At 40.7% G+C, this 19,565-nt stretch overlaps 2 protein-coding genes across 3 annotated transcripts; one reads left to right on the top strand and one right to left on the bottom strand.

Annotated features, from left to right (window-relative positions):
- Positions 1 to 645: 645 nt before the first annotated feature.
- tmdd1 (transmembrane and death domain 1) lies at positions 646 to 7,777 on the top strand. Of its 2 annotated transcripts, none has more exons than XM_071477211.1 (5): positions 646 to 806; positions 2,149 to 2,340; positions 2,646 to 2,765; positions 3,671 to 3,814; positions 4,296 to 7,777. In XM_071477211.1, the coding sequence occupies exons 1-5, from the start codon at positions 737 to 739 to the stop codon at positions 4,586 to 4,588; spliced, it is 819 nt and encodes a 272-aa protein (XP_071333312.1). In that variant the 5' UTR covers positions 646 to 736; the 3' UTR covers positions 4,589 to 7,777. The 2 variants fall into 2 exon arrangements, with proteins under 2 accessions (XP_071333312.1, XP_071333311.1); XM_071477210.1 differs by having other exon boundaries at positions 4,257 to 4,642.
- Positions 7,778 to 12,342: 4,565 nt separating this feature from the next.
- Positions 12,343 to 19,498, bottom strand: LOC139621034 (solute carrier family 26 member 9-like). The gene is made up of 21 exons (XM_071477208.1): positions 19,436 to 19,498; positions 18,459 to 18,585; positions 18,146 to 18,285; positions 17,874 to 17,984; positions 17,544 to 17,719; positions 17,267 to 17,431; positions 17,019 to 17,171; positions 16,791 to 16,873; positions 16,553 to 16,700; positions 16,355 to 16,468; positions 16,180 to 16,257; positions 15,967 to 16,062; positions 15,761 to 15,867; positions 15,573 to 15,642; positions 15,398 to 15,490; positions 15,151 to 15,291; positions 14,730 to 14,981; positions 13,807 to 13,861; positions 13,340 to 13,476; positions 12,602 to 12,661; positions 12,343 to 12,497 (listed from the first exon to the last, which is right to left on the bottom strand). The coding sequence occupies exons 2-21, from the start codon at positions 18,581 to 18,583 to the stop codon at positions 12,480 to 12,482; spliced, it is 2,322 nt and encodes a 773-aa protein (XP_071333309.1). The 5' UTR covers positions 18,584 to 18,585; positions 19,436 to 19,498; the 3' UTR covers positions 12,343 to 12,479.
- Between the last annotated feature and the right edge of the window lie 67 nt (positions 19,499 to 19,565).

Here is a 19,565-nt window from a genome sequence, read left to right as displayed (position 1 = left end):
CAGAGTCTGTTTTGTTTTTGGTCACTGACAATCAATCCCCTTTGGACACTTTTTAAAAAGGGAAACAACAACAAATACCGCAGAGCAAAGTAACACATTGTTGGCCGATGGTTATGCATGTGGGTACTCTCATATAAATATAAATGCACCCTCCTGCTCTCACTGGCATAGACTGAACGACCCCAGCCCCCTCTCTCCTCTCTCAGGCTTCTCTGAGGAGCTCTGGTAACAACAGGTCGGTCAGCCAATCAGAAGAGAGGCTGTTTGATTTGTTTTTGTGAGTGACTGGACAAAAATACAGAAGATTTCAGGTAAAGACTCAGATTTAAGGCTCAGTTTCTGAATATAGGCTGTGTGCATTTCTGTGGACAGAGCGTTTGACACTTTCACAATATTAATATATAGCACCTGGGAATCTCACTTTACACAATATGGGAACTTTAATGAGTAAGGAAAATAATTGTTGCAGCCCTTCAGTGAAATTGCTCAAACACTCAATGCTTCTCCTATCGCTCACAAATAAGAGAAAAAAAAAAAGTAATGTATTCATAACCATCTTCTGTGTGGCATGAATATCTTTTGCATAGCGACTGGCTGTTTCAAAAATGACAAAGAATGTTACTCATACAGTTGCACTGTTCACAGTTCAGCAAATTCTAGATCGTTTGTCAGTTTTGAAAGAAAACTTCATATAATTTTCACAGCATGAATTGAGTTTGTACTTTTTCAGCTGAACATGAAAGTCTGGAAATTCTGTCTCTTCTTCATCTTTCTACTTCTAAGCTCGACACTCGGGGAGGACACAGGTGAGAGCAAACGCTCGAGCAGCAGATGCAGTTACATCAGCAGCTGGCGTGTCATAAGAATTCAACTGAAGAAAAAAAGTCTGAATTTGCTGATTGCTTTGTGAAATGTTGATTATTCGGTTTCTATTCTCTGCAGCTGAGAAGGGTAATATGACAGTTTCACACCACACAAGCAGCACTTGCTAATTGAGAGCGCACAAGCCATGCTACAGAAATGTTGTGTAGTGTCAGCACCATGCTTCATTAACTGGAATTCAGTGTTCTGTATGGTCATGTGTTAATGTGAATAGAATGCAATCTATGGTCCCATACGCAAATGCAATACATGTACATGTATTGCATTTCCATATATGAAATATATGTACTTATAAGATAAAAACATATATGTGTAAACATTTGATATAACACCTATTAGAACAGTCTGTTGGAACAAGTTCATACATTGACATAGCCTATATGTCTGGCCCATACAAATATATATGTTTATGTATTTATACTTATATTGTAGACAGATTTTAAATAAATATATTCCATAGCTTGTCAATATATGTTGATATTGTAGATATACAGTAGGTTGCAAAACTCTGAGACCACTTTCCACAATGGGAAGATAGACATTAAAATGACTACTACAACAAGAAAAACATAAAGCACATAAAATTTTAATACATTTGCATAAATTGAAAATATATTGTTAACATATATCCTTGCAACATGCTATGCAATATAGATATTTCAACAACCTGAGCAACCTTATACAGTAGGTCGTTTTTTTCAACCCTCTCAAACAACCCATAGGAGTGTCCCCTGAAACAGTGGCCCTACATCGGCAGGTGTACCAGATCTTGGTTGTCATGGTTACAATAATGAACACGTGGACTGTACCAACAGTTGCATACCTACTTTCATCGCCATGGTTAGGCTACTATAATAACGGTCATGGCTTGGTTAGGTTTCGGAAAAGATCATGATTTGAGCTACTTCCTCAACATTGGTCGATCTTTGTTGTCACGGTAACAATAATAACAACATGGTTAACCTTGTCTAATGGTCGTGGATAATAGATACAACATAAAGTGGTCCTTTATAATAATAATAATAATAATAATAACCTGTTGCACCTGCTATGGGTATTTCATACATGTTGTAAACTTACATTATATATACACGATAACAATATATCCCACTACAGACATATATGGCGAGATCACTCTTGATATAGGGACACAGAGTAGATATCATGTGTTACATTTCTGTATCGCTTATTGGCCAAACTGGTGTTATTTCTGTTCTTCACAGAGTTCATACACCCTGTTAACTAGTTTGTGTTCTGCGTGTTTAGTGGCAGAAGACATCGACGTCTATCAGCTGGAGCGTCTAGTGGAGTTACTGACGTCGACAGAGTGTGAGGACCTTCTGTTTGCCCTCTCTCACCCAGAGGAGAACATCTTCCAGCATCTCGAGCGCCTCTCACCAGAGAAAAATCAACTCGATCTGAAGCCTCGAGCCAAGAGAGACGCCCCTTCTGATGAGGGTTAGTGCTCATCATCATCATCATCATCATCATCATCTGAAACACGTCTCACTCGAGACTTTTGGCACATTACACCGCAGAGTTTAAAGATGTTGCATCTTACACATTAAAAGTTTCAGGCTACATATCAAGGAGAAGAGAGAAGAGCTCTCAGAGACAGAGAGAGCAGACACACTATGAGCTATAACAAGGTAGAAATAAGGACAAGTCCATGACCTGTCTGTTTCTCACATGTCCAGCTCAGCTTGGGGAGTTTCTGGCAGTGACCTTGTCTGTCTCAGGGCCATATGTTTTGTGTTGAGCAGATAGCGAGGCTCAGTGCCGGACGGCCCTGACAGACTGGCTGCTGAGGAACGGCGAGCAGACCTACTACGACAGGCTTTCACGCGCCTTGCAGCACATCGGCAGAACAGACATCGCCATTGGTGAGAAACAAATGGAGACGGAGAGAACACGTGCCTCTTGTAGCACTGAATAATTCCTCTTTAAATAGAACAATTTTGTCCAATGTCACCATGTGTAATGGATTTCAAATTAGAATAGTTAACTTTTTGTGTACAATGGAGTGTTGTTGATAGCAGCAAATCTCAGGAGCAGACATCACAGCATGTCCCCTGACAAAAGGAAATTGGAACAAAGCCTCATTTGGGTACATGGCAGTGTATTTTCAAAATTGCTTCATTTCGGTCAAGAAGGCCTCCTCCAGTCTTTAACAACGGTGCGTAATTGCTTCATTACTTTGAGATTCGTATTAATTGGAACTTCAAAAGTGGCATATTTTGCACACTGCCAGTCTCTGGCATGTGTTGCAGTCCAGTGTGCACACAACTCCACAGCCGAGTGGCGTTGGATAGAGGGAGGTGTAAATGATCTGACAGAGGACTCAGTGGAGCTGACACCAGCCACAGAACAAACCATCTGCTCCTTTCATCAGCAGCTTTGGAGGAAAAAAAAAAAAAAAAGACAAGAAGAGGATGGGAAGAGATGAGTTATTAGACATGAGCGGGGGGTGGGCTGGGGGATGGGGGGGCAGTTTTTTTTTTTGATGGAAAAAACTGTTTGGATGCAGACTGTGGCAATTATCGTGCACTTGATTGCAGTTCTGAAGAGATCTACTCATACGTAGAAACTTGAGGGGTTCATTTTGCTTCGTTTTATTCTGAACCGAAGGACAGCAGTTGTTCTCCTGCCAGAACTAATTATGCTCATGGCAGGAAAACAACAATTAAATCCAAATGTACAACTTTTTCCAGGATGGAAGACATACTCTTTTAGAATTTGGAGTGCAGAGGCATACTTTTAGATTGGCCTTGCGCTTGTGTTTTCACAGAAGTGGGGAAGAACATCAACCAGGACAAGGTCTTGAGCCTGAAACGCTACGTTGACGATTATCACAAATATGTGAGCTCTTTAAACGTCCTGTCAGACGCAAAACACCACCAGCGTGCAGGCCAGAGGGTCAGAAAAAGAAAAGGTATGATCGTTTGTCCAACACATTTTAGTGTGGTGCATTATCAACCGGAATAAGTGATGGAGAGGGGAATGTCTTGGGCTATTGGTGTCAAGGGGAGATTTTTTTTGGGTTATCCCTCTGGAGGCTTCCTGAAAGACAAATTATGTAATGTTTCACTGAACCCTGAATCTATTAAGTGTTTCGATGAGATGCTGGATTAGATTTGGTGGCCGTGGGCATGCTTCCAACAAATTACTTCTCAACATCAACACTCACTATTTGAGGAGTATTTCCCAGGATACCTAGAAATTCAAAAATGTAATTATCACCTGTCCACTTTTTTTTTTGGATCCTTCAGGGTGTTTAATTCAAGTTGAAACTTGACAAAAATGCTCCCACAGTCCTTTGAGATTGCAAGTGTGTCCTGTTTGTGTGTTTGTGTGTGTGTGTGTGTGTGTGTCAGTGAGGGATCTGACATGGCGTGACCTGGATCTGATTGTAGAGCGGGCTCCTGTCCCTCTGTACCAGAAGGGGCCTTTGGATGTGGCTCTGCCTCTCTTGTATGGCATCCTGCTGGGCTTCGGAGGCACCTTGCTTGCAGGCGTCTTCATCCTCCTCGTCATCACCCGCATCTCCCGTAGACGCCAGCAGAGCCGTCAGCCCAGGGTCAATAGAAGTTCAAGCTGTAAGCTCTTGGATGGAGACGGGACGGAGGAAGATGCAGCTTCAGGGACGTCAAATGAGGAGTTTAGGGCTTTAAATTGTATAGAAAGCCATTTAAAAAATAAAGTTTAATACAACTGGCATACAATTATAAATAAAGGCAAAATACATTATATTCAGATACATCTCTTTTATGGAAGATTTAAAATGCCTAAATCTTGCATCGTAGTCGACACCGAGCAGCAGAACTGACACAGAAACTCAGTATCGATTCCACTAAACCACAGCTAATTGTGACAAATATGACAAGAATAATGCTGTTGCAGATAAAGTAATTATCCCTGCTGTGTATTGCTAGGCTGGAGCAGCATTATTGTCTTGCCACTGGGTAGATGACTAGTGGTGTGACAGATGCACTGGAACCCGGCCCTCACACCAAAGGTTGTTCCGGTGTTACTGTGATAGTGATGCCACTTTCCATTTCCCCCTCCAAGAGACGGCGTTGTGCCCGTCTGGCATCGAAGAACAACTAATTATCCAGCCTGGCGCCTGCCTCCCCAGAGCCTGCCGATACCTCCACAGGCAATCCAAAAGACTAATAACAATGACAATGCTAGCAGACAATGGAGCACTTTTGGTTGCGATGGCAGCTTCTGGCGGGTGACAGAAGTCAAAGAGAAAAACACAGAACTGTTTTTTTTTTTTTTTTTTTTTTTTTGCTGTTGTTTTTTAAAGGTGTGAAGTAGCGAGCATTGTTAGCAAGCTGAAATAACTCGGTATATGAGATGCTGCAGCGAAGGAGGTCCAGAAAGCGAGATCAGTAATCAGAAAATGTCCGTATTAGAAGATTCAAATTAACTTTGTTGACATGTGCAAGCTTTAATTAAGAAAAGCATTTGCTTACAATGAGGGTGTTTTCACACACTCTGCTGAGACAAACACTTTCATAATAGCAAGACGCTCCTGGCACTGGAGTACTTTCTAGCTTCTTGTTCCCAGTTTCTTACGCTATCCCTACTTTCTTCTTCGTAATTGAACTAATTACTTCATTATACAAATCTGGCCTAATGTGCTTCAGGAGGCAGACAGCTTGGATTAACAGTGGCGCTAAGCAGCAATTACAGACAATTAGTTCATAAATCAACATTTAAACAAATTATAAAGCCGAGCAGAACTGCATGAGCAATGCTCTAAAAGGCCAAAAGGGCATGGATTTGAGTTTTGACTTATTACCTTCATAATGAATCTGACATATACAGCATGTTCGTCTATGCTACTTTTTTTCCTCTTTTGGTATTAGAGTTGTTTTAATAATCTAGTGCATGAACCAGTGTATGCTACTTTTTTTGAAATTTAGAAAAGAAAAAAAAAAAAAAGTCAAATCAGACATGTAAAGCAAACCGGTAACATATAGCGATGACACTTTGCAACAGTTTGTCTTCCTCACCATGTGTCCTTAGACAACACTGTGTTTCACCTTCATCAGCAAGCTTCCCAGGTGGCACAGCAGAACTCTTCACAACAAAACTTCCTCTGTCCTTCAGTTTTCCCCTGCTGGCTGTTAGGATCTTGCAGGTGCTGACTATGACAGGTTCACCTGCTGTGGGCTCACCTGTATTTCTGTAACCAGTGGAGAGGAAAGCCAGAGTAGTGTATGCCTGAATAACTCACAGAAACAACATGCCACATGGGGCCAGCATCATGGTGGTGACACTCCTTAAGCATAGCCAAGGTCCCACCAGGAAGCCTCTCTTAGTGGATAAAGAAAACTATTGGAACACCCCAGGCCTGTTCAGACACACTGCATAACTTCAGGGCTATATACAGTGCAGTGCACAATTTCATATTCCATAGAGCTGAGTCTGATCATGAGATTGCCCGCAACCTGCTCCTTTAAGATGCATTTCATTTACAGAAGTCTGAGCGCCAGAATAGGCAAATGTTCATTTCAAGCCATTCTCATGCAAAGAGATGAAGCAATCACAGACGTCATGGATGAATAGAGAAAGGATCTGACATGAAATTGACATTTACAGCCAAGGAAAAAGCCAGCCTGTGCGGCTATGGTTTCCAGGTATATCTATTCTCATGTAAATAGGGGCTTTTTTTTTTTTTTATTCCTCTGGTTTCTTGGGCTTATTTAATAGTTTGCGGAGCAGCAGCTTATCAAACTGGATTCTCTGAGGAGGGCACATCTGTCTCTTGTCATTGGCTCAGCTCAGCATAAGGAGTCAAGTGTTTGTCTGGATGAAAATGTAGATGGACGGGATGTGATGCGTGCCAAGGGGACACTCAGACAGAGGGGCTGTGTCCTTGATGTGCCGAGGCTGAGTGTTCTGCACCGTGGCCTCTGGGGTGTGCTTAGTGTCACTAAAGGCTTTAACTTTCCCCTCCCTCCATTTGCATCTTCATTCATCTGCGGGGCCACTGAGGTGCTGCAGTCCCCACTCAACCATCACTCTCCCTTTGCTCAATACATATGGATCACAGGGATCAAGATCACAACACCAGCTCTTTTAAAGTCATACTTTTTTTTTTTAATCGCCTCGGCTCCGGCTTTCACAACTTTGTCTTTCATGGTTTCCTTTGGGGGAATTTGAGACTTCTTCAAAGTTTTTGGTGGTGATCAGACACGAGAAGTTCAGGGGCTTTAAGGATAAAGCCACAGTGCCATCCTGTGGTCGTTACAGGTCATTACAGCAGAAAATCAACTGAATGAAATTACATTTTAGAATTTTTATTTTAATAATTGTACCTGTGAGCAGTTTTAAATAACTACAATGAGTCTGTGTGCTGTAATGGAAGAATAGTTACTATATGGTTTAATCACATTGACAGAGAGAGAGAGAGAGCAGTGCATATTATTATATACTATATGATATTAATAATAATAATAATATAAATAAATGCAAATATATTCCAGACTGTATATTGGTTTTATTGCTTTACCTCTAAGAGCAGCTGTGGAGAAGCAGGTAAACACTGGCAGTTGTTGACAATTCAAGTGCAAGAGAGCGGTGAGTAGATGGTCATGATGTGGTGCTGTTAGACAGCTGTTTGTAGAGCACGAGGCGCACTGAATCACCAGGCAGCGGTGTTGTCACAATAATGGGAAAACGCTTCACAAGCCTAAGTGGCCAAAGATGTGAGTGTGATGTCTGGGGAACTTGCATGCATGTAGACGTGCAACAAACGTGTGAAGAAGTTCAAATCGCATTGATTTTTCTCAAATGGCTCACATGAAAAGTGATTATCCACTTCAGGATGTTTCTGCTTTATGATATAAAGCACAGCGTGTTGAAATTTAAATATTGTTATATATGTTTAAATAAACTTAATGACTTTTAAACAAGAGGTAATTAAAGACTGATCATGTTTTTATAATATCTGTTGCCCTGAAATTTAATAATATGACTCAATGTTCAAAGTCTTCATGCATTCAATTAATTAATTTAATTAAGCTCTAATTTAAAAGAGTTCATAATCACCAGCACAGTGAAATTCCCCTGATGAAAAGTCATGATGGAGAGGTAAACAGAAGCAGTAACGGCTGCCTGCTCCCTGCTTGTCTGTTTATTGAGATAAAAGCGGGAGATTTCTCCTCTGAGCTGCAGACAGGTGTGTTTCCTCTGCACCAGAGACAGACAGAGGCACCCATGGGACACTAGGCAACAATAGAGCACACCAAAGCTGGTCTGAAGAATGTTTTCACTGAAATTCAAATCCACCAATTCTTCATCCCTCCCTTATTTTCAGAACATAACCACTGTGTTTTGAGGTTAATGAGAGTCACATGGAGAACTGTATGGGGCGCTTTCATGTGGAGCTCACTGCAAAGTTAATTTGCAAACATTTGTGGTAATGATTCTGATGCATTCTGGGGGTCAGTCTCACTAATGCTTGTGTGGTTAATGGCCTCAGCCTGCACGCTGCTCCATCTGACAGACGTTTGTAGAAACCCAGACGCGGCTGGTTTCCTAAAGTCGTCCTCAGCTGTCGGCCGAGCCACTCTCAGTCCTTCTTTAATGGTTTATATTAGAGTGTAAAGCATGACTGATGGCTCTTATAGACATTTCAAGTGGTCCTTTATCATTACTGTGCATCAGGCTGATCATCACTCCGAACAAGCCTGTCTCTTACAAAAACATGTTTACTTGCATATGGTTATAATCATATATTCACAGCTATATTGACATCCTGTCAGAGCAGATGGAATCCTTTACAAGCAGAACTGAAGAATCCAAACAACCCCACCTCCCCCGAAATGATGAATCCGTATACTGCGTCGAAGCTTTCCCTCCTTCATGTCTTTCTTGTCTTGTGACTTTATCATGCGAGATTCTCAACATTAATAAAACAATTGTGCACAAGATATCAAATTATGATTGTGTAATAACACTCACAACACCCCTGATGACATGTTGCAAAGCATCATGTGGTTTCCTCCCTTGCTGTAGTGCTCTAATGAGTTCCCTTTGCATTGCACCACACTGCGCTGTTTTGCATTGTCTTGTCTAATTTCCCCCGCTGATATTCAGTGGCTCAGTGAGGAGCTGCTATCTGTAGGCATCACACTGCAGTTTCCATCTAATAAGAAGACAGGAGAGCAAACAGTACCTGCCGCTCTGTTTAATGAGTCGATGGGATGATAAGACACTGCACTGATGACACTGACTTACCTATCTGTCCAATGCTGCAATAGCTGCCAATCTGTCTTTGTCTTGATGGCATGTTCGAGAAAGAAGGTCAAATTTGTTTATCTTTCCAAAGCTTTGTCTTCTTGTTTCAGCTTTGGTTTTCATGACGCTGTTTATGAAACTGAAATTCATTCCTTCCTTTCTTTCCCACAGAAATGATTAAAAACATAAAATTTACAGGTGTCTCAGAGGTTTTCAGCAGCTGCAATTTCAAACTCTGGCTGTTTGTAGTTAATATCACTCCATAAAGGTCAATGGCTTTTGAATGAATTAACACTGATTACTTTTAATTCAAAAATGGCAACAGGAGATGAAAGAACTTGTTACATCTACAAGTTGCTAAACAGAGAAGCGAAAATGGCAAGCAGGAATTTTTTTCATCAGACGGGTTGTGACTTAATTTAACTGTAAATTATTAACCATCCTGTAGTCAGAGATGTAGACCCAATAAATGTACGCCTTAATTAATCACCAGAGAACGCCCCATTGTTGGTGCATTTAATTGCTGTTGAAGTACTGGAACGAGACAATACACAACATTAATTAATACCAGTTATCAGTGGTCAGATTTGCCCTCAGCAACTCTGTAAATAAACCCTGTCCAAAGACAATTTGCTGACATTGCGCGATCAAGATTTATGATTCCCTGGCTGCAAAGTGGTGTGTTAATGAAGCAGAATATATTCCCCTAACATAGGCCTGTGAAATGCATATGCAAAGCGCCAACTGGTGTCGCTTGATCAATGTCAAACACCCATTATTTAAATTTCCTGAAGTGGTTTTGGTTGCTCAATCATCCTCATTTCCTGAGATGACTTTTACAAGCCCCCAACCCATTTGAGGAGCGGTCTTTTAATAAAAATTTGGCTTCCTTGCTCTTTATTAAAGTGCTCCAAATTTAAATCTTGATTCTGAAAGGTCAGAGCTGAATATTGTCTCAGGGGCTTTTCATAAAAGCAGGCGAGCACTAAATGACAAGGTCCCCTGACTCAACGAGGAGATACCCTCTGACACCATGCAATTAGTCTCAATAGTATGAAACCACCAGGCGTGTAAACAAATTTAATACATAAATCTCTCCGTCTCAAATTTCTAAAAGGAACCTTGTTAATTAAACCATCATGGTCAATGAATGTGCAAGGGGTGTAAAATTAATTTTTATGTGAACTTGCAATTACAGGGACTGAGAAGCTAGTCCATTATAACGGTATCTCGTTTGAAAAAGGATTTAGCTAGAAGCATTTCATAATTCAATGTAATCACCAGTTGACCTCCAGAAAGGTTAGGGTTTTTCTCTACCTATAGCTTTACTGATAAGGGGTAATTATATGGCACAATATCAAGAAGGTCAAATTAAAAAGCAAAATAGGCCAAAGCCTGTAGTAAATTTAGATAAATGAAAAGAATGAAAGCAGCACACCATGTAATGAGGGTCCGGAGAGGTAAGAATGGCTGACAGGTGACAGAGGGTGGCCTGACAGAGGTGGAAAAAGTGCTACTGAGCAACAGGTGCTTTACCCTGACTGCTTCTGCACTGTAATCTCTGAAAGAATAGGTATCAGTGGAGACAAAAGCTGTGTCCCAATCCCATAACTGAGTATAATATTATACACTTATTGTCCTGGTATACTGTTTCATTTCATTTCATTTATTTTACAGAAATAGAATACAAAATAAAAAACATACAAATATGATAATCGCAATGGGTGAAAATGGGACACCTCAGTAAGCTTCAAAGCTTGTGAATAGCGACCCAGGCACAGCATGTTTCTGCAGTTAGTACACAATAAAATCATCATACTTTACCATTTTGTAGTGTAGTAACAGGAAATGATACAATAGCCTATGTGTGCCAATGGATGTCAGTTGTGTTGCCATTAAACTTTTAAATGTTTTTGCATATCAACCCATTTTGCATATCAACCCCCCAATATTTCTCTTATTCTATTTTGTTTTTCAGCTGCGAGCAGCTTGCTTTGTGTATTGCACTGTTGCACACTTGGAAATCAAGTGGTTTTTTTTAGTATGTATACTTACTGTTATGAGTATACTTCATTTTGTCACTTTTCCAATGTAAAAACACTTCATACTCAAAACCTGCTTTGTAATTAGTATGCAGTGTGTGTATATTTATGTATAACTGGGCCAGAATATGTGAAAAGACAGTCAGAGTTCAGACAGGGCAGAGTGGCATAGTTGAAACTATTTGACAAAAAATGGTCAAACAAATTATTTCAATCTGAATATTTCCCAAATTCGTATTCATTAAATCAGGCTCAAGGATTCTACAGGGCTTCTACAGACGGTCTGAAAACAATGAAGGAGAAAAGAAAGAGAAGGATAAGCTGCAGGTGATGAATTAAACACAAACACGTACTTTCTCTCTCTCTCACACACACACACACACACACATACAAATACACACTCCAACACACACGGACACACACATTAAGTGATGAGAGACTTTCCCAGAGCTCCAAATTAAAGCTGATGGCCATAGAAACCTTGTAATCACTAGTGGTGCCAAATTGCTGCAGAGGAAGGGGAGCAGAATAGCAGATGTGTGCCAGAATACCTTAGGATGATTTCTTAATAGCTTCATAAATCCATTCATGCATCACACACACACACACACACACCAACACCACTGTCCGCCTGCTGCTCAGCCAGACACCACAGGCCTTTGAGCACCTGCTTCACAAACACAAGTTAGCTGGCCCACATATTTCTCTTTGTTACAGTAACCACTGATGCAAACGGCAACAATTACAAGTGTTATTTTGGTTGTCGCAGCTTTATTCTTCCTTTTTGGAAAATGATGCAGTGGTGCTGAATAGAGTTTAGAAGACAACAAAGCCATGAATCTGCTGATGCTATGTAGTCTGCCTTTCATTCCTGTTTAGCCTTTCTCAACGTCTTGCCTCACCAGGGACTACAGCCAAGACTGCTCAGCTGGCTGTACCTCACAGCTGTGGCCACGCACACTCTCAGTTAATTACAGGACCACTTGTGTATGACTGCGCAGTCAGCAGGTTCACTCCGCAGTTATTGTGAGGGGTGTATGAACTGAGACTTAGAGTTCCCCTCATTATCTGCTCGCCGCCTGTACTTGTTGTTGGGGTCTCTTGTGCTGGTATGTGCCAGCCCCCTGTCAGTGGAGTCAAGTGCTGATTACTGTGCACACAAACACAAAGTAAAACATTTTATTTGGATAATTGATAGTCAGCAAAAAGGTGCACAGAGTGTATTTTGGCAACAATACATTTCCATAAATTACAGTGACAGCGTTTTTGGCATCTTTCCTCTGCTCGTCTCCAACGCAGCAATCAGTTCTCAAACATTTCCTATAAGAGTAAAACGACTGTTAGATATAGAATAATGACTTCATGATATGTAAAAGTATGACGGCAAAATATGTAATTGTGTGCCGTCACAAACTAGTACATACCTGCTCCAAATCCATCTCCTCATCAATGCTTAAGGCACGTTCCTGTCTTGCTCCCTCTTCCTGCAGCCAGCAAACGCACATATTTGTAGTAAAACAGGTGTGTACACATTGTGATATTCTTCGCACTGGCATTACTTTAAAGACAATGGTTGTAGAAAATGCTTCGTTTTAAAGGTCCCAGTGTATAAAGTGGCATTTCTGTGTCATTTTTGATTATAAAGCAGGTCTATAAGTATCTCTGAAGTGACCTTCGAAATGATCACATCCAAGGGCCACGTTACCTGTTACAACCTGTAGTCACCTGCATTTTAAATATATTTCATAGTTTTTAAAGAACTGCTTTATTTTCCAGTTCGAAGTGGTGACACATACTCCATGCAACCTGCTGTCACGAACCTTATAAATTAAAGATGGTCACTTATGCAATGTTAGCTACACACTCAGCTACACTCAATATGCTGGATGACCTTGGTGTAACTAACTACTTTGTTTGTTGCAGCACTTACTGCGTTGCACGAGCCAATGTGATATTCTGTTTACCCTTGTAGGACCTGATAAGGTGACAAAGGCTATGCTAAAAAAGAGGAATTTCTTACTCAGAAAATAAATCATACTATTCCAGTCTTCTTAATCTCTCCCTATACCCCTAACCTCAGAACCTTTGAACAGCAGGTGTTTGTATGTGATTTTATGAAAAGGATTTGTATGATAACGTTATTTTTATACGGTGGGGCTTACCATTAGGGAGACTCGCCTCTCACTGGAGGTGTGCTGAGCAAACAGAATGGCATCATGAACGGAAAGGAAGAGATTACTGCGGGCAATATTCCCGTTATCAAAAGCTCCTCCAGCCTCCAGTTCCTCATACACCTGGGCTGCAGGCAGCAAGACAACAAATATCAAACAAGGACTTCAACACAGTGAAACTCATTTTGCCTGATGTTTATTTGGTATTTAAAGAGAAATACAATGACTGCTGATTTGAGGCTTTAAAATAATCAATCACAACAAATTACAGTTACTGTGAATCATCCCTTTATCTCACTAGGAAACAAAAGATATGTGAAACCCAAGTGTTTCATGTAGCTTAATGTCTGATTCTATCAGTGTCCCTCACAGACCTTACAGACTCAGTGTTGTATGAATGACTACGTCTCTGTTCAGTAGAGCCAACAAGTGTGAATGCAAGTCATTTGAGATTTTACCTTGAACATTAGCCAGGTACAGTTTAATACCCAGTGTTGCATAGCTTGAGTTCATCTGTGTGGGAAATAAAGGAAAGCAGATTGTTCATACATAGCTGGACAAACTATAATTGTATACACCTATACTCTTAAAAAATACTCTCACAAAAAGGGTCAATGAGAAACTACAGGGTTTAATTCCAAATCAAACAACCTTTTGGCACAAAATGTTCAACAGGCTGTTAACAAGAATTTGTACAGGAAGCATAAGCTTTTATGACTGAGGGGCTCTTTGACGTGCCAGCTACTGGAGAGGAGAGCTGCAGCACTCTGCCAAAGCCATCTGCTCTTACCCAGTTTTGTCAAATCCAGGTTAGTAGCGCTCTTTTTTATTCAGACATTTCTCTTTCACCTCCATTTAGACATTCCTCTTGTAATTTCACTCTGTTTCTTTAGCATGAACATTAACATCAGAAATCAAAATGTCAAATTATGCTATGATATTATTACTCTTGTGTCAGTTAATGTCAGTTAAGGCTAACCATTAGCTAGTTAACCAAGATTAACTGTCAACTGCAGATTGTCGCCAATAACCTTTTTTTGTAGCCGTGTTTCTGTCTCTGTTTCTTGTAGTAGTTACCACAACAATACTGCCTATCTACTAGCTACCGCTCTTCTTGTGAGACAACGCACTGTTCTTGTATGAAGTGTGCTATTATTGTCATCAGGATGTCATCATTATTATTATTATTTCTTATATTTAATAGTTTATTATGAAATACAATGTCATGCCTATAAAGAGTCCTGAGAATTCTTTTGAATGAACCCTGTAAATTGTTTCTCATTGAACCTTTTACCTGTGCCATATATGTACTAAATATCAAGCTGAAAAATGTACAATATAGAACCACTTGTGTTATTAGCATTGCAAACAAGTTTATGACCTTTATCAATACTTTGATGCCCATTAGATCAATGAAGCAGACCCCTGCCAGGTCAAGGATGAGGGTGTGGAAGGGCATGGGCTGACACTCCAGTGTGACAGCAGAGGGACTGGGTGGCTCTTGGTCAGGCGCCTGTTCACCCGGCTCAATGTCACTGCAGTGGAAGTTGACGTAGCTGGTGGGAGTTTCAGGTTTGCTGGCACTGCCGTCGTTCATATCAAAGTCATTTTGCAGTTCCAGCTGAGATATGGTCTAGATTTAGAGGAAATACATTCAGAAAGGTGTCACAGAAAAGGTCACAGGTTGTATTTACAGAAGATCTTTGTAATGTTTAACAGCAGCGATATCAAATATAAAGAGGTTTTGTATGAGTTTCTGGTTATGACATGTGTGTGTCATATGATTTGTATTATGAACCCACCTGAACCTTCATGTTAACCAAAGAGCTGGGCTTTCTCCTTCTTGTCTCCTTGTCCGTCTTCTCCTTTTGTGCTTTTTCCTTCTGTTCTTTCTCTAAGAACTTCCGCTTAGCCAGAATAAGTTTGCCAGGGTCCAGCCCAGTCTAGACACAAACATGCCTATGTAAACACTCACATACCACATGAATACACTCATTCAAACCTGGCTGTCTGTGAGTGACAGCAAAAGAGGTTATTTATTCACTGTACCTTTTTGATGACCCGCTGGCGAAATATTTCAGCATTTGCAAAATAGAGTGGTGAACAATAGTTCACTATTTTCACACCCGTTATTGACATGACCTGTGGAGTTATTGCAAAAAAAAATGAGATGCAGGTCCACTTACATTATGTGCAATAACACAAAGATATTTAGTTTTCATACCTTAGTGTACACCTTTGGGTTTTTGTAGATATCTGTATCCATAATCTGGACCACTGCCGAACCATTACGACTACAAGGAACACATTATTAAAAGAAGTGATCCATTAATATACATATTACAATGTTGCATTATCTTTTTTTTTAACTTCTGGTTCTAATATAACACTTATCATATGGAGTTTACTTACAACTGTGTCTTGAATATCACCACCAGGATGGAAAAGCCCACTCCGATAGCGACTCCATAAGGCAAGCTAAGAAAGAATGTGGCCAAGAATGACACAACCCACACACACTGGAAGAGAAAGAGCAGTAGATTTGTTTTTTAAACATATGGAGAAAAATATAACTTATTGTGCTGCAATATTGCATCCAAGACACAGCTTTGACTTACACAGTCTAATTTGCTCTTCTTCCATAAGTAATAGGGATCAGAGAGCTGTAGGAGCGTGTTCTTCAGGTTGACTGCAATTAAGGCTCCAAGCACAGACTGGGAAATCAAAGATAACATAGATTATTAATCATGCCAAGACCTTTCTCTCACCTCTGTTTAAATGTTTTGTATAGTTCTCCAAGGTGCTAGTATCATCGTCTTACGTCCACTTACTTTTGGAAGCGGTTTCAGGTAGGCTCCCAACGCAAGCATGGTAACCATTACGACCAGCATCACACACAGACTGGCAAACTACAAGAGGTGCAGTAGTCAGCAGTTTGAGCTTATTATCTTACAGTCCGTGCTATTTCTCATGCAAGAATAAATATAGTTGCAACACAGCATTCACCTGCGATGTTCCCCCAGCACTGTCTACGGCCAGAGTCACAGACAGGGCACAGCAGATCACATGGATCTTAAAGAAGGAGCCGAGGAAATTGCTGCAGCCAAGAGCCAACATTTCCTGTACAAAAACCATGTAGGCAGTGTTTACAAAATGGAATAAGATACACATTTTGAACTAGTAAAGGAGAAGCTGCTCTCCTACCTGGTTGGGATCCACATCGTAGCCGTGCTTGGCTGCCAGTGTCCTGCCCATGGCCAAGTTGATGACATACCCCACTATTGCCAGGGAGAAGGCTGTGCTCAACATGTCATCCCACTGACTCACTGTTGGCAGGATTGGTGCTGGGAACCTGGTAAATAAAGACATGAAATGCATCGAAATTGCCTTAGTAATTTTAATGAGTGAGGCAGCCATTGATAATAAATGTGCTGATGTTTACCCCAAAGGGATTTCTCCCACTATGTCCATGTGATAGATCTCAGGAAGGTGCAGAGGGCCTGAGATGGCTGTTGCGACCACCACCTGTGTAGAGCAGGAACAGGAGGCAATCACCACTGTCACCTCTATACTGCAATATTCTCTGTCCTGCAGCTACGTGAAAGTAATCAAAAAATAGAGAAATGCACTTTTTTGTCCTTTGAGAAATAACAAACTATGAACTACTTACAATAATGATCTCCATGGGAAGCGGGAAGGGCAGTTTGTGGCGGTAGCGTGCACTCAGCTCCTTCACGACAATCAGAACTATGCTGCTGACCAGAGCAAATACTAACGACGCTATGTTGGTGTTAGGAAGGCCAACTATAATATCTATGAGAGTCTGTGACACAGAGTAACAATGACAATATTTAGTTGGCAAATCAACCAGCACACCTTCTGAAGTTCTTTTATCACTGTATGTAAACAGATACTTACATATACAACAGCCAGCGGGCCACTGTAAGGTGGCACTTTGATGCCAAAGATGTACTTGAGCACTGAGATGAGGATCTGCAGTCCTGCAGCAGTCATGAAGCCTCTGACGAAGGATTCTGACAGGTAGATGGCAACAAACCCAAACTGCATGAAGCCGAGGCCGATCTGCAGGCACGGAAGTAGTTTTCAATTTGCGACTTGTAGATTAAAGTGCACCTCTTCTTTAATTTCTTCATAATTTCACTTAAAAATACTGAGCTTTTAGTGGTTCGAGTACCTGTATGATGGCAGTGAGGCAGGCCAGGGTTCCAGATATTCCCAGACGAGCCTCATTCATCCTGTCTGTGTCCACTATTGTAGCATTAAGAGTGGCATTGAAATGGCTGAAGTCTGACTCTGGGGCCAGCCGAAGACATACGATTCCCACCATAATGCTGAGGACAGCAAAAGTGCCTGGACATAGAAAGTAGTGTGTCACATCTATTTTCTTTGCCATACTGCAAACTGGGCAGAGGCAGGCTGAGTGCAGCTGATCTGCATTGTGCAGCTCTGGCAACTTATCATTGTCATCCTGTGAAATCGCAATAGATAAATCACTCTGATTTACCTGGGACCATCTGGTGAGCAGTGCCCATGAAGAAATACGGGATGAGGGGGAAGAAAGAGGAATAGAGACCGTTGACAGGAGGGAGATTTGCCAGGAGGGCAAAAGCCATGCCTGGAGAGAACAGAAACCTTTTTACAACTGTCAAATAAATCATGATCACATATAGAAAGTTACACAGAAACATGGTATATACTGGAGCCAACGCTGCAGCAGCTAGCATCACTCAGTAGGTATCACAGACAAGCATCAGAGACAGGAGAGGACCGACTGACCTTGGGGAACCTGAATGGTGCCAGCGCTGACCCCGCTGATGACATCACACAGCAAGTTGTCTTTGGCTTTGTACTTGGGAAGCCAGCTCAGTACAGGCAGGTGCCTGAGTAACAAGCCCCTCAGTCTCGGCACAGAGCATCTGACAGAAACAAACTCTTTGAAAAGCTCCAGTTTTCTTGTTGTTACTTTGAAAAAGTCCACAACACATGTCTAAACTTTGTATGTAGTCATAGCTCTCAGCTGTTTGATCACAACCCAAAGCTTGTCAGAGGTAGAGTTCATGAAAATGGGAAGCATACTGTAATTCTGTACCTGAAGAGTTTCTTTACTTTCTCTCCAATGGGGAACTGTCTAGTCTTCTTGTCAAACTCTCTGTCGAAGTCTGGGAGGTTATATGCCGGCCTGTCAATCACATAACGTGGGTGGTCCTGGTGCATGGCTGTAGCATATTGAAACATATTAGGCCATAAAGAACAGTCTGCAATACTATATCCTCAATGTACGCAATAAAAAGTACTCAAAAACAAAACCAAAAAAAAAAACACATTTATGGGCTGAAGTTAAGTCTTCTATTGAGTCTCATAACGGTTGCATTTTACAAGATAGAAATTAAGTCCAGGCAGCATCACTGTTATGTTAGTTTAACAATATAATATCATTTTATTGTATGTAAAAGTATTTTTTCTATTCAATTCTAGCCCAAGTCATCTAAAAATCACATTTATATTAATTTTCTTCCTGCTAATCTTCAGGACTACATTTATGCTGTTTAACATTTAAGTGGTATATTTCAAGTGCAAAGACCTTAATCTAACCTTGACGTATGCCAACAGGTCAGTACGTTGCTAAAATATTTGATCAACACCAGGCAAATAGTAGCACACACACAAGTTCACTCTGTCCTCAGGAATCTTAACAGTCATGGACATTTAGAGTGAACAGATAACTGGATATAATGAGATTTAACTTCATTGTATGACAAAAGAACACCCATTCATAATAAAATAGATACCATTTTCAATCATCAAAAAAAAGGACATTTGCTAAAACCATCCATCCTACATAATTTGTGAATTAAAAATGCCATTATATGATAAATAAAATAGATACTATTTTCAGTCAAAAAAGGACATTGACTAAAAGCATCAGTTCTACATAATCTGATAAAAATGTCATTTCTACAAACCTTCAAAATCTAAGTTGCATGTAAAAGGCCAACACATCCATTACTATCCGTTGAGAAGCAGCGATTAATGTCAAAGCAGTAGTGTGAAAACACAGCACTGTACCTTATTGTTGAAGCACGAAGTCTGAAGGCATTTGGTGTGATTTGATGTGTGCATTGCTCACTTGTTTGATTTCTTATCAAGTCACAGCTCAAGACCCTCTACAGTGTGTGGGTGGAGCCTAAGCAACTGA

Source organism: Trachinotus anak, unplaced genomic scaffold (genome assembly GCF_046630095.1).
Source record: "Trachinotus anak isolate AG129_WGS33_773 ecotype Australia unplaced genomic scaffold, CSIRO_AGI_Tana_v1 ptg000004l, whole genome shotgun sequence".
NCBI classification, from domain to species: domain Eukaryota; kingdom Metazoa; phylum Chordata; class Actinopteri; order Carangiformes; family Carangidae; genus Trachinotus; species Trachinotus anak.
Note: the sequence above shows the minus strand (reverse complement) of the source record. Positions and strands in the feature narration are given on the sequence as shown.

What these genes read in the sequence shown, in the direction of transcription:
- LOC139621034 (XM_071477208.1), bottom strand. Translation starts at nt 18,583, where the DNA reads ATGCACCAGGACCACCCACGTTATGTGATTGACAGGCCGGCATATAAC. An exon ending in GCCAGCGGGTCATCAAAAAG is followed by an intron (nt 15,292 to 15,397) that starts GTACAGTGAATA and finishes GTTTGTGTCTAG; the next exon opens with ACTGGGCTGGACCCTGGCAA. An exon ending in GTACCTGGCTAATGTTCAAG is followed by an intron (nt 13,477 to 13,806) that starts GTAAAATCTCAA and finishes TGCTGCCTGCAG; the next exon opens with CCCAGGTGTATGAGGAACTG.
- tmdd1 (XM_071477210.1), top strand. Translation starts at nt 737, where the DNA reads ATGAAAGTCTGGAAATTCTGTCTCTTCTTCATCTTTCTACTTCTAAGC. An exon ending in GACACTCGGGGAGGACACAG is followed by an intron (nt 807 to 2,148) that starts GTGAGAGCAAAC and finishes CTGCGTGTTTAG; the next exon opens with TGGCAGAAGACATCGACGTC. An exon ending in CAGAACAGACATCGCCATTG is followed by an intron (nt 2,766 to 3,670) that starts GTGAGAAACAAA and finishes GTGTTTTCACAG; the next exon opens with AAGTGGGGAAGAACATCAAC.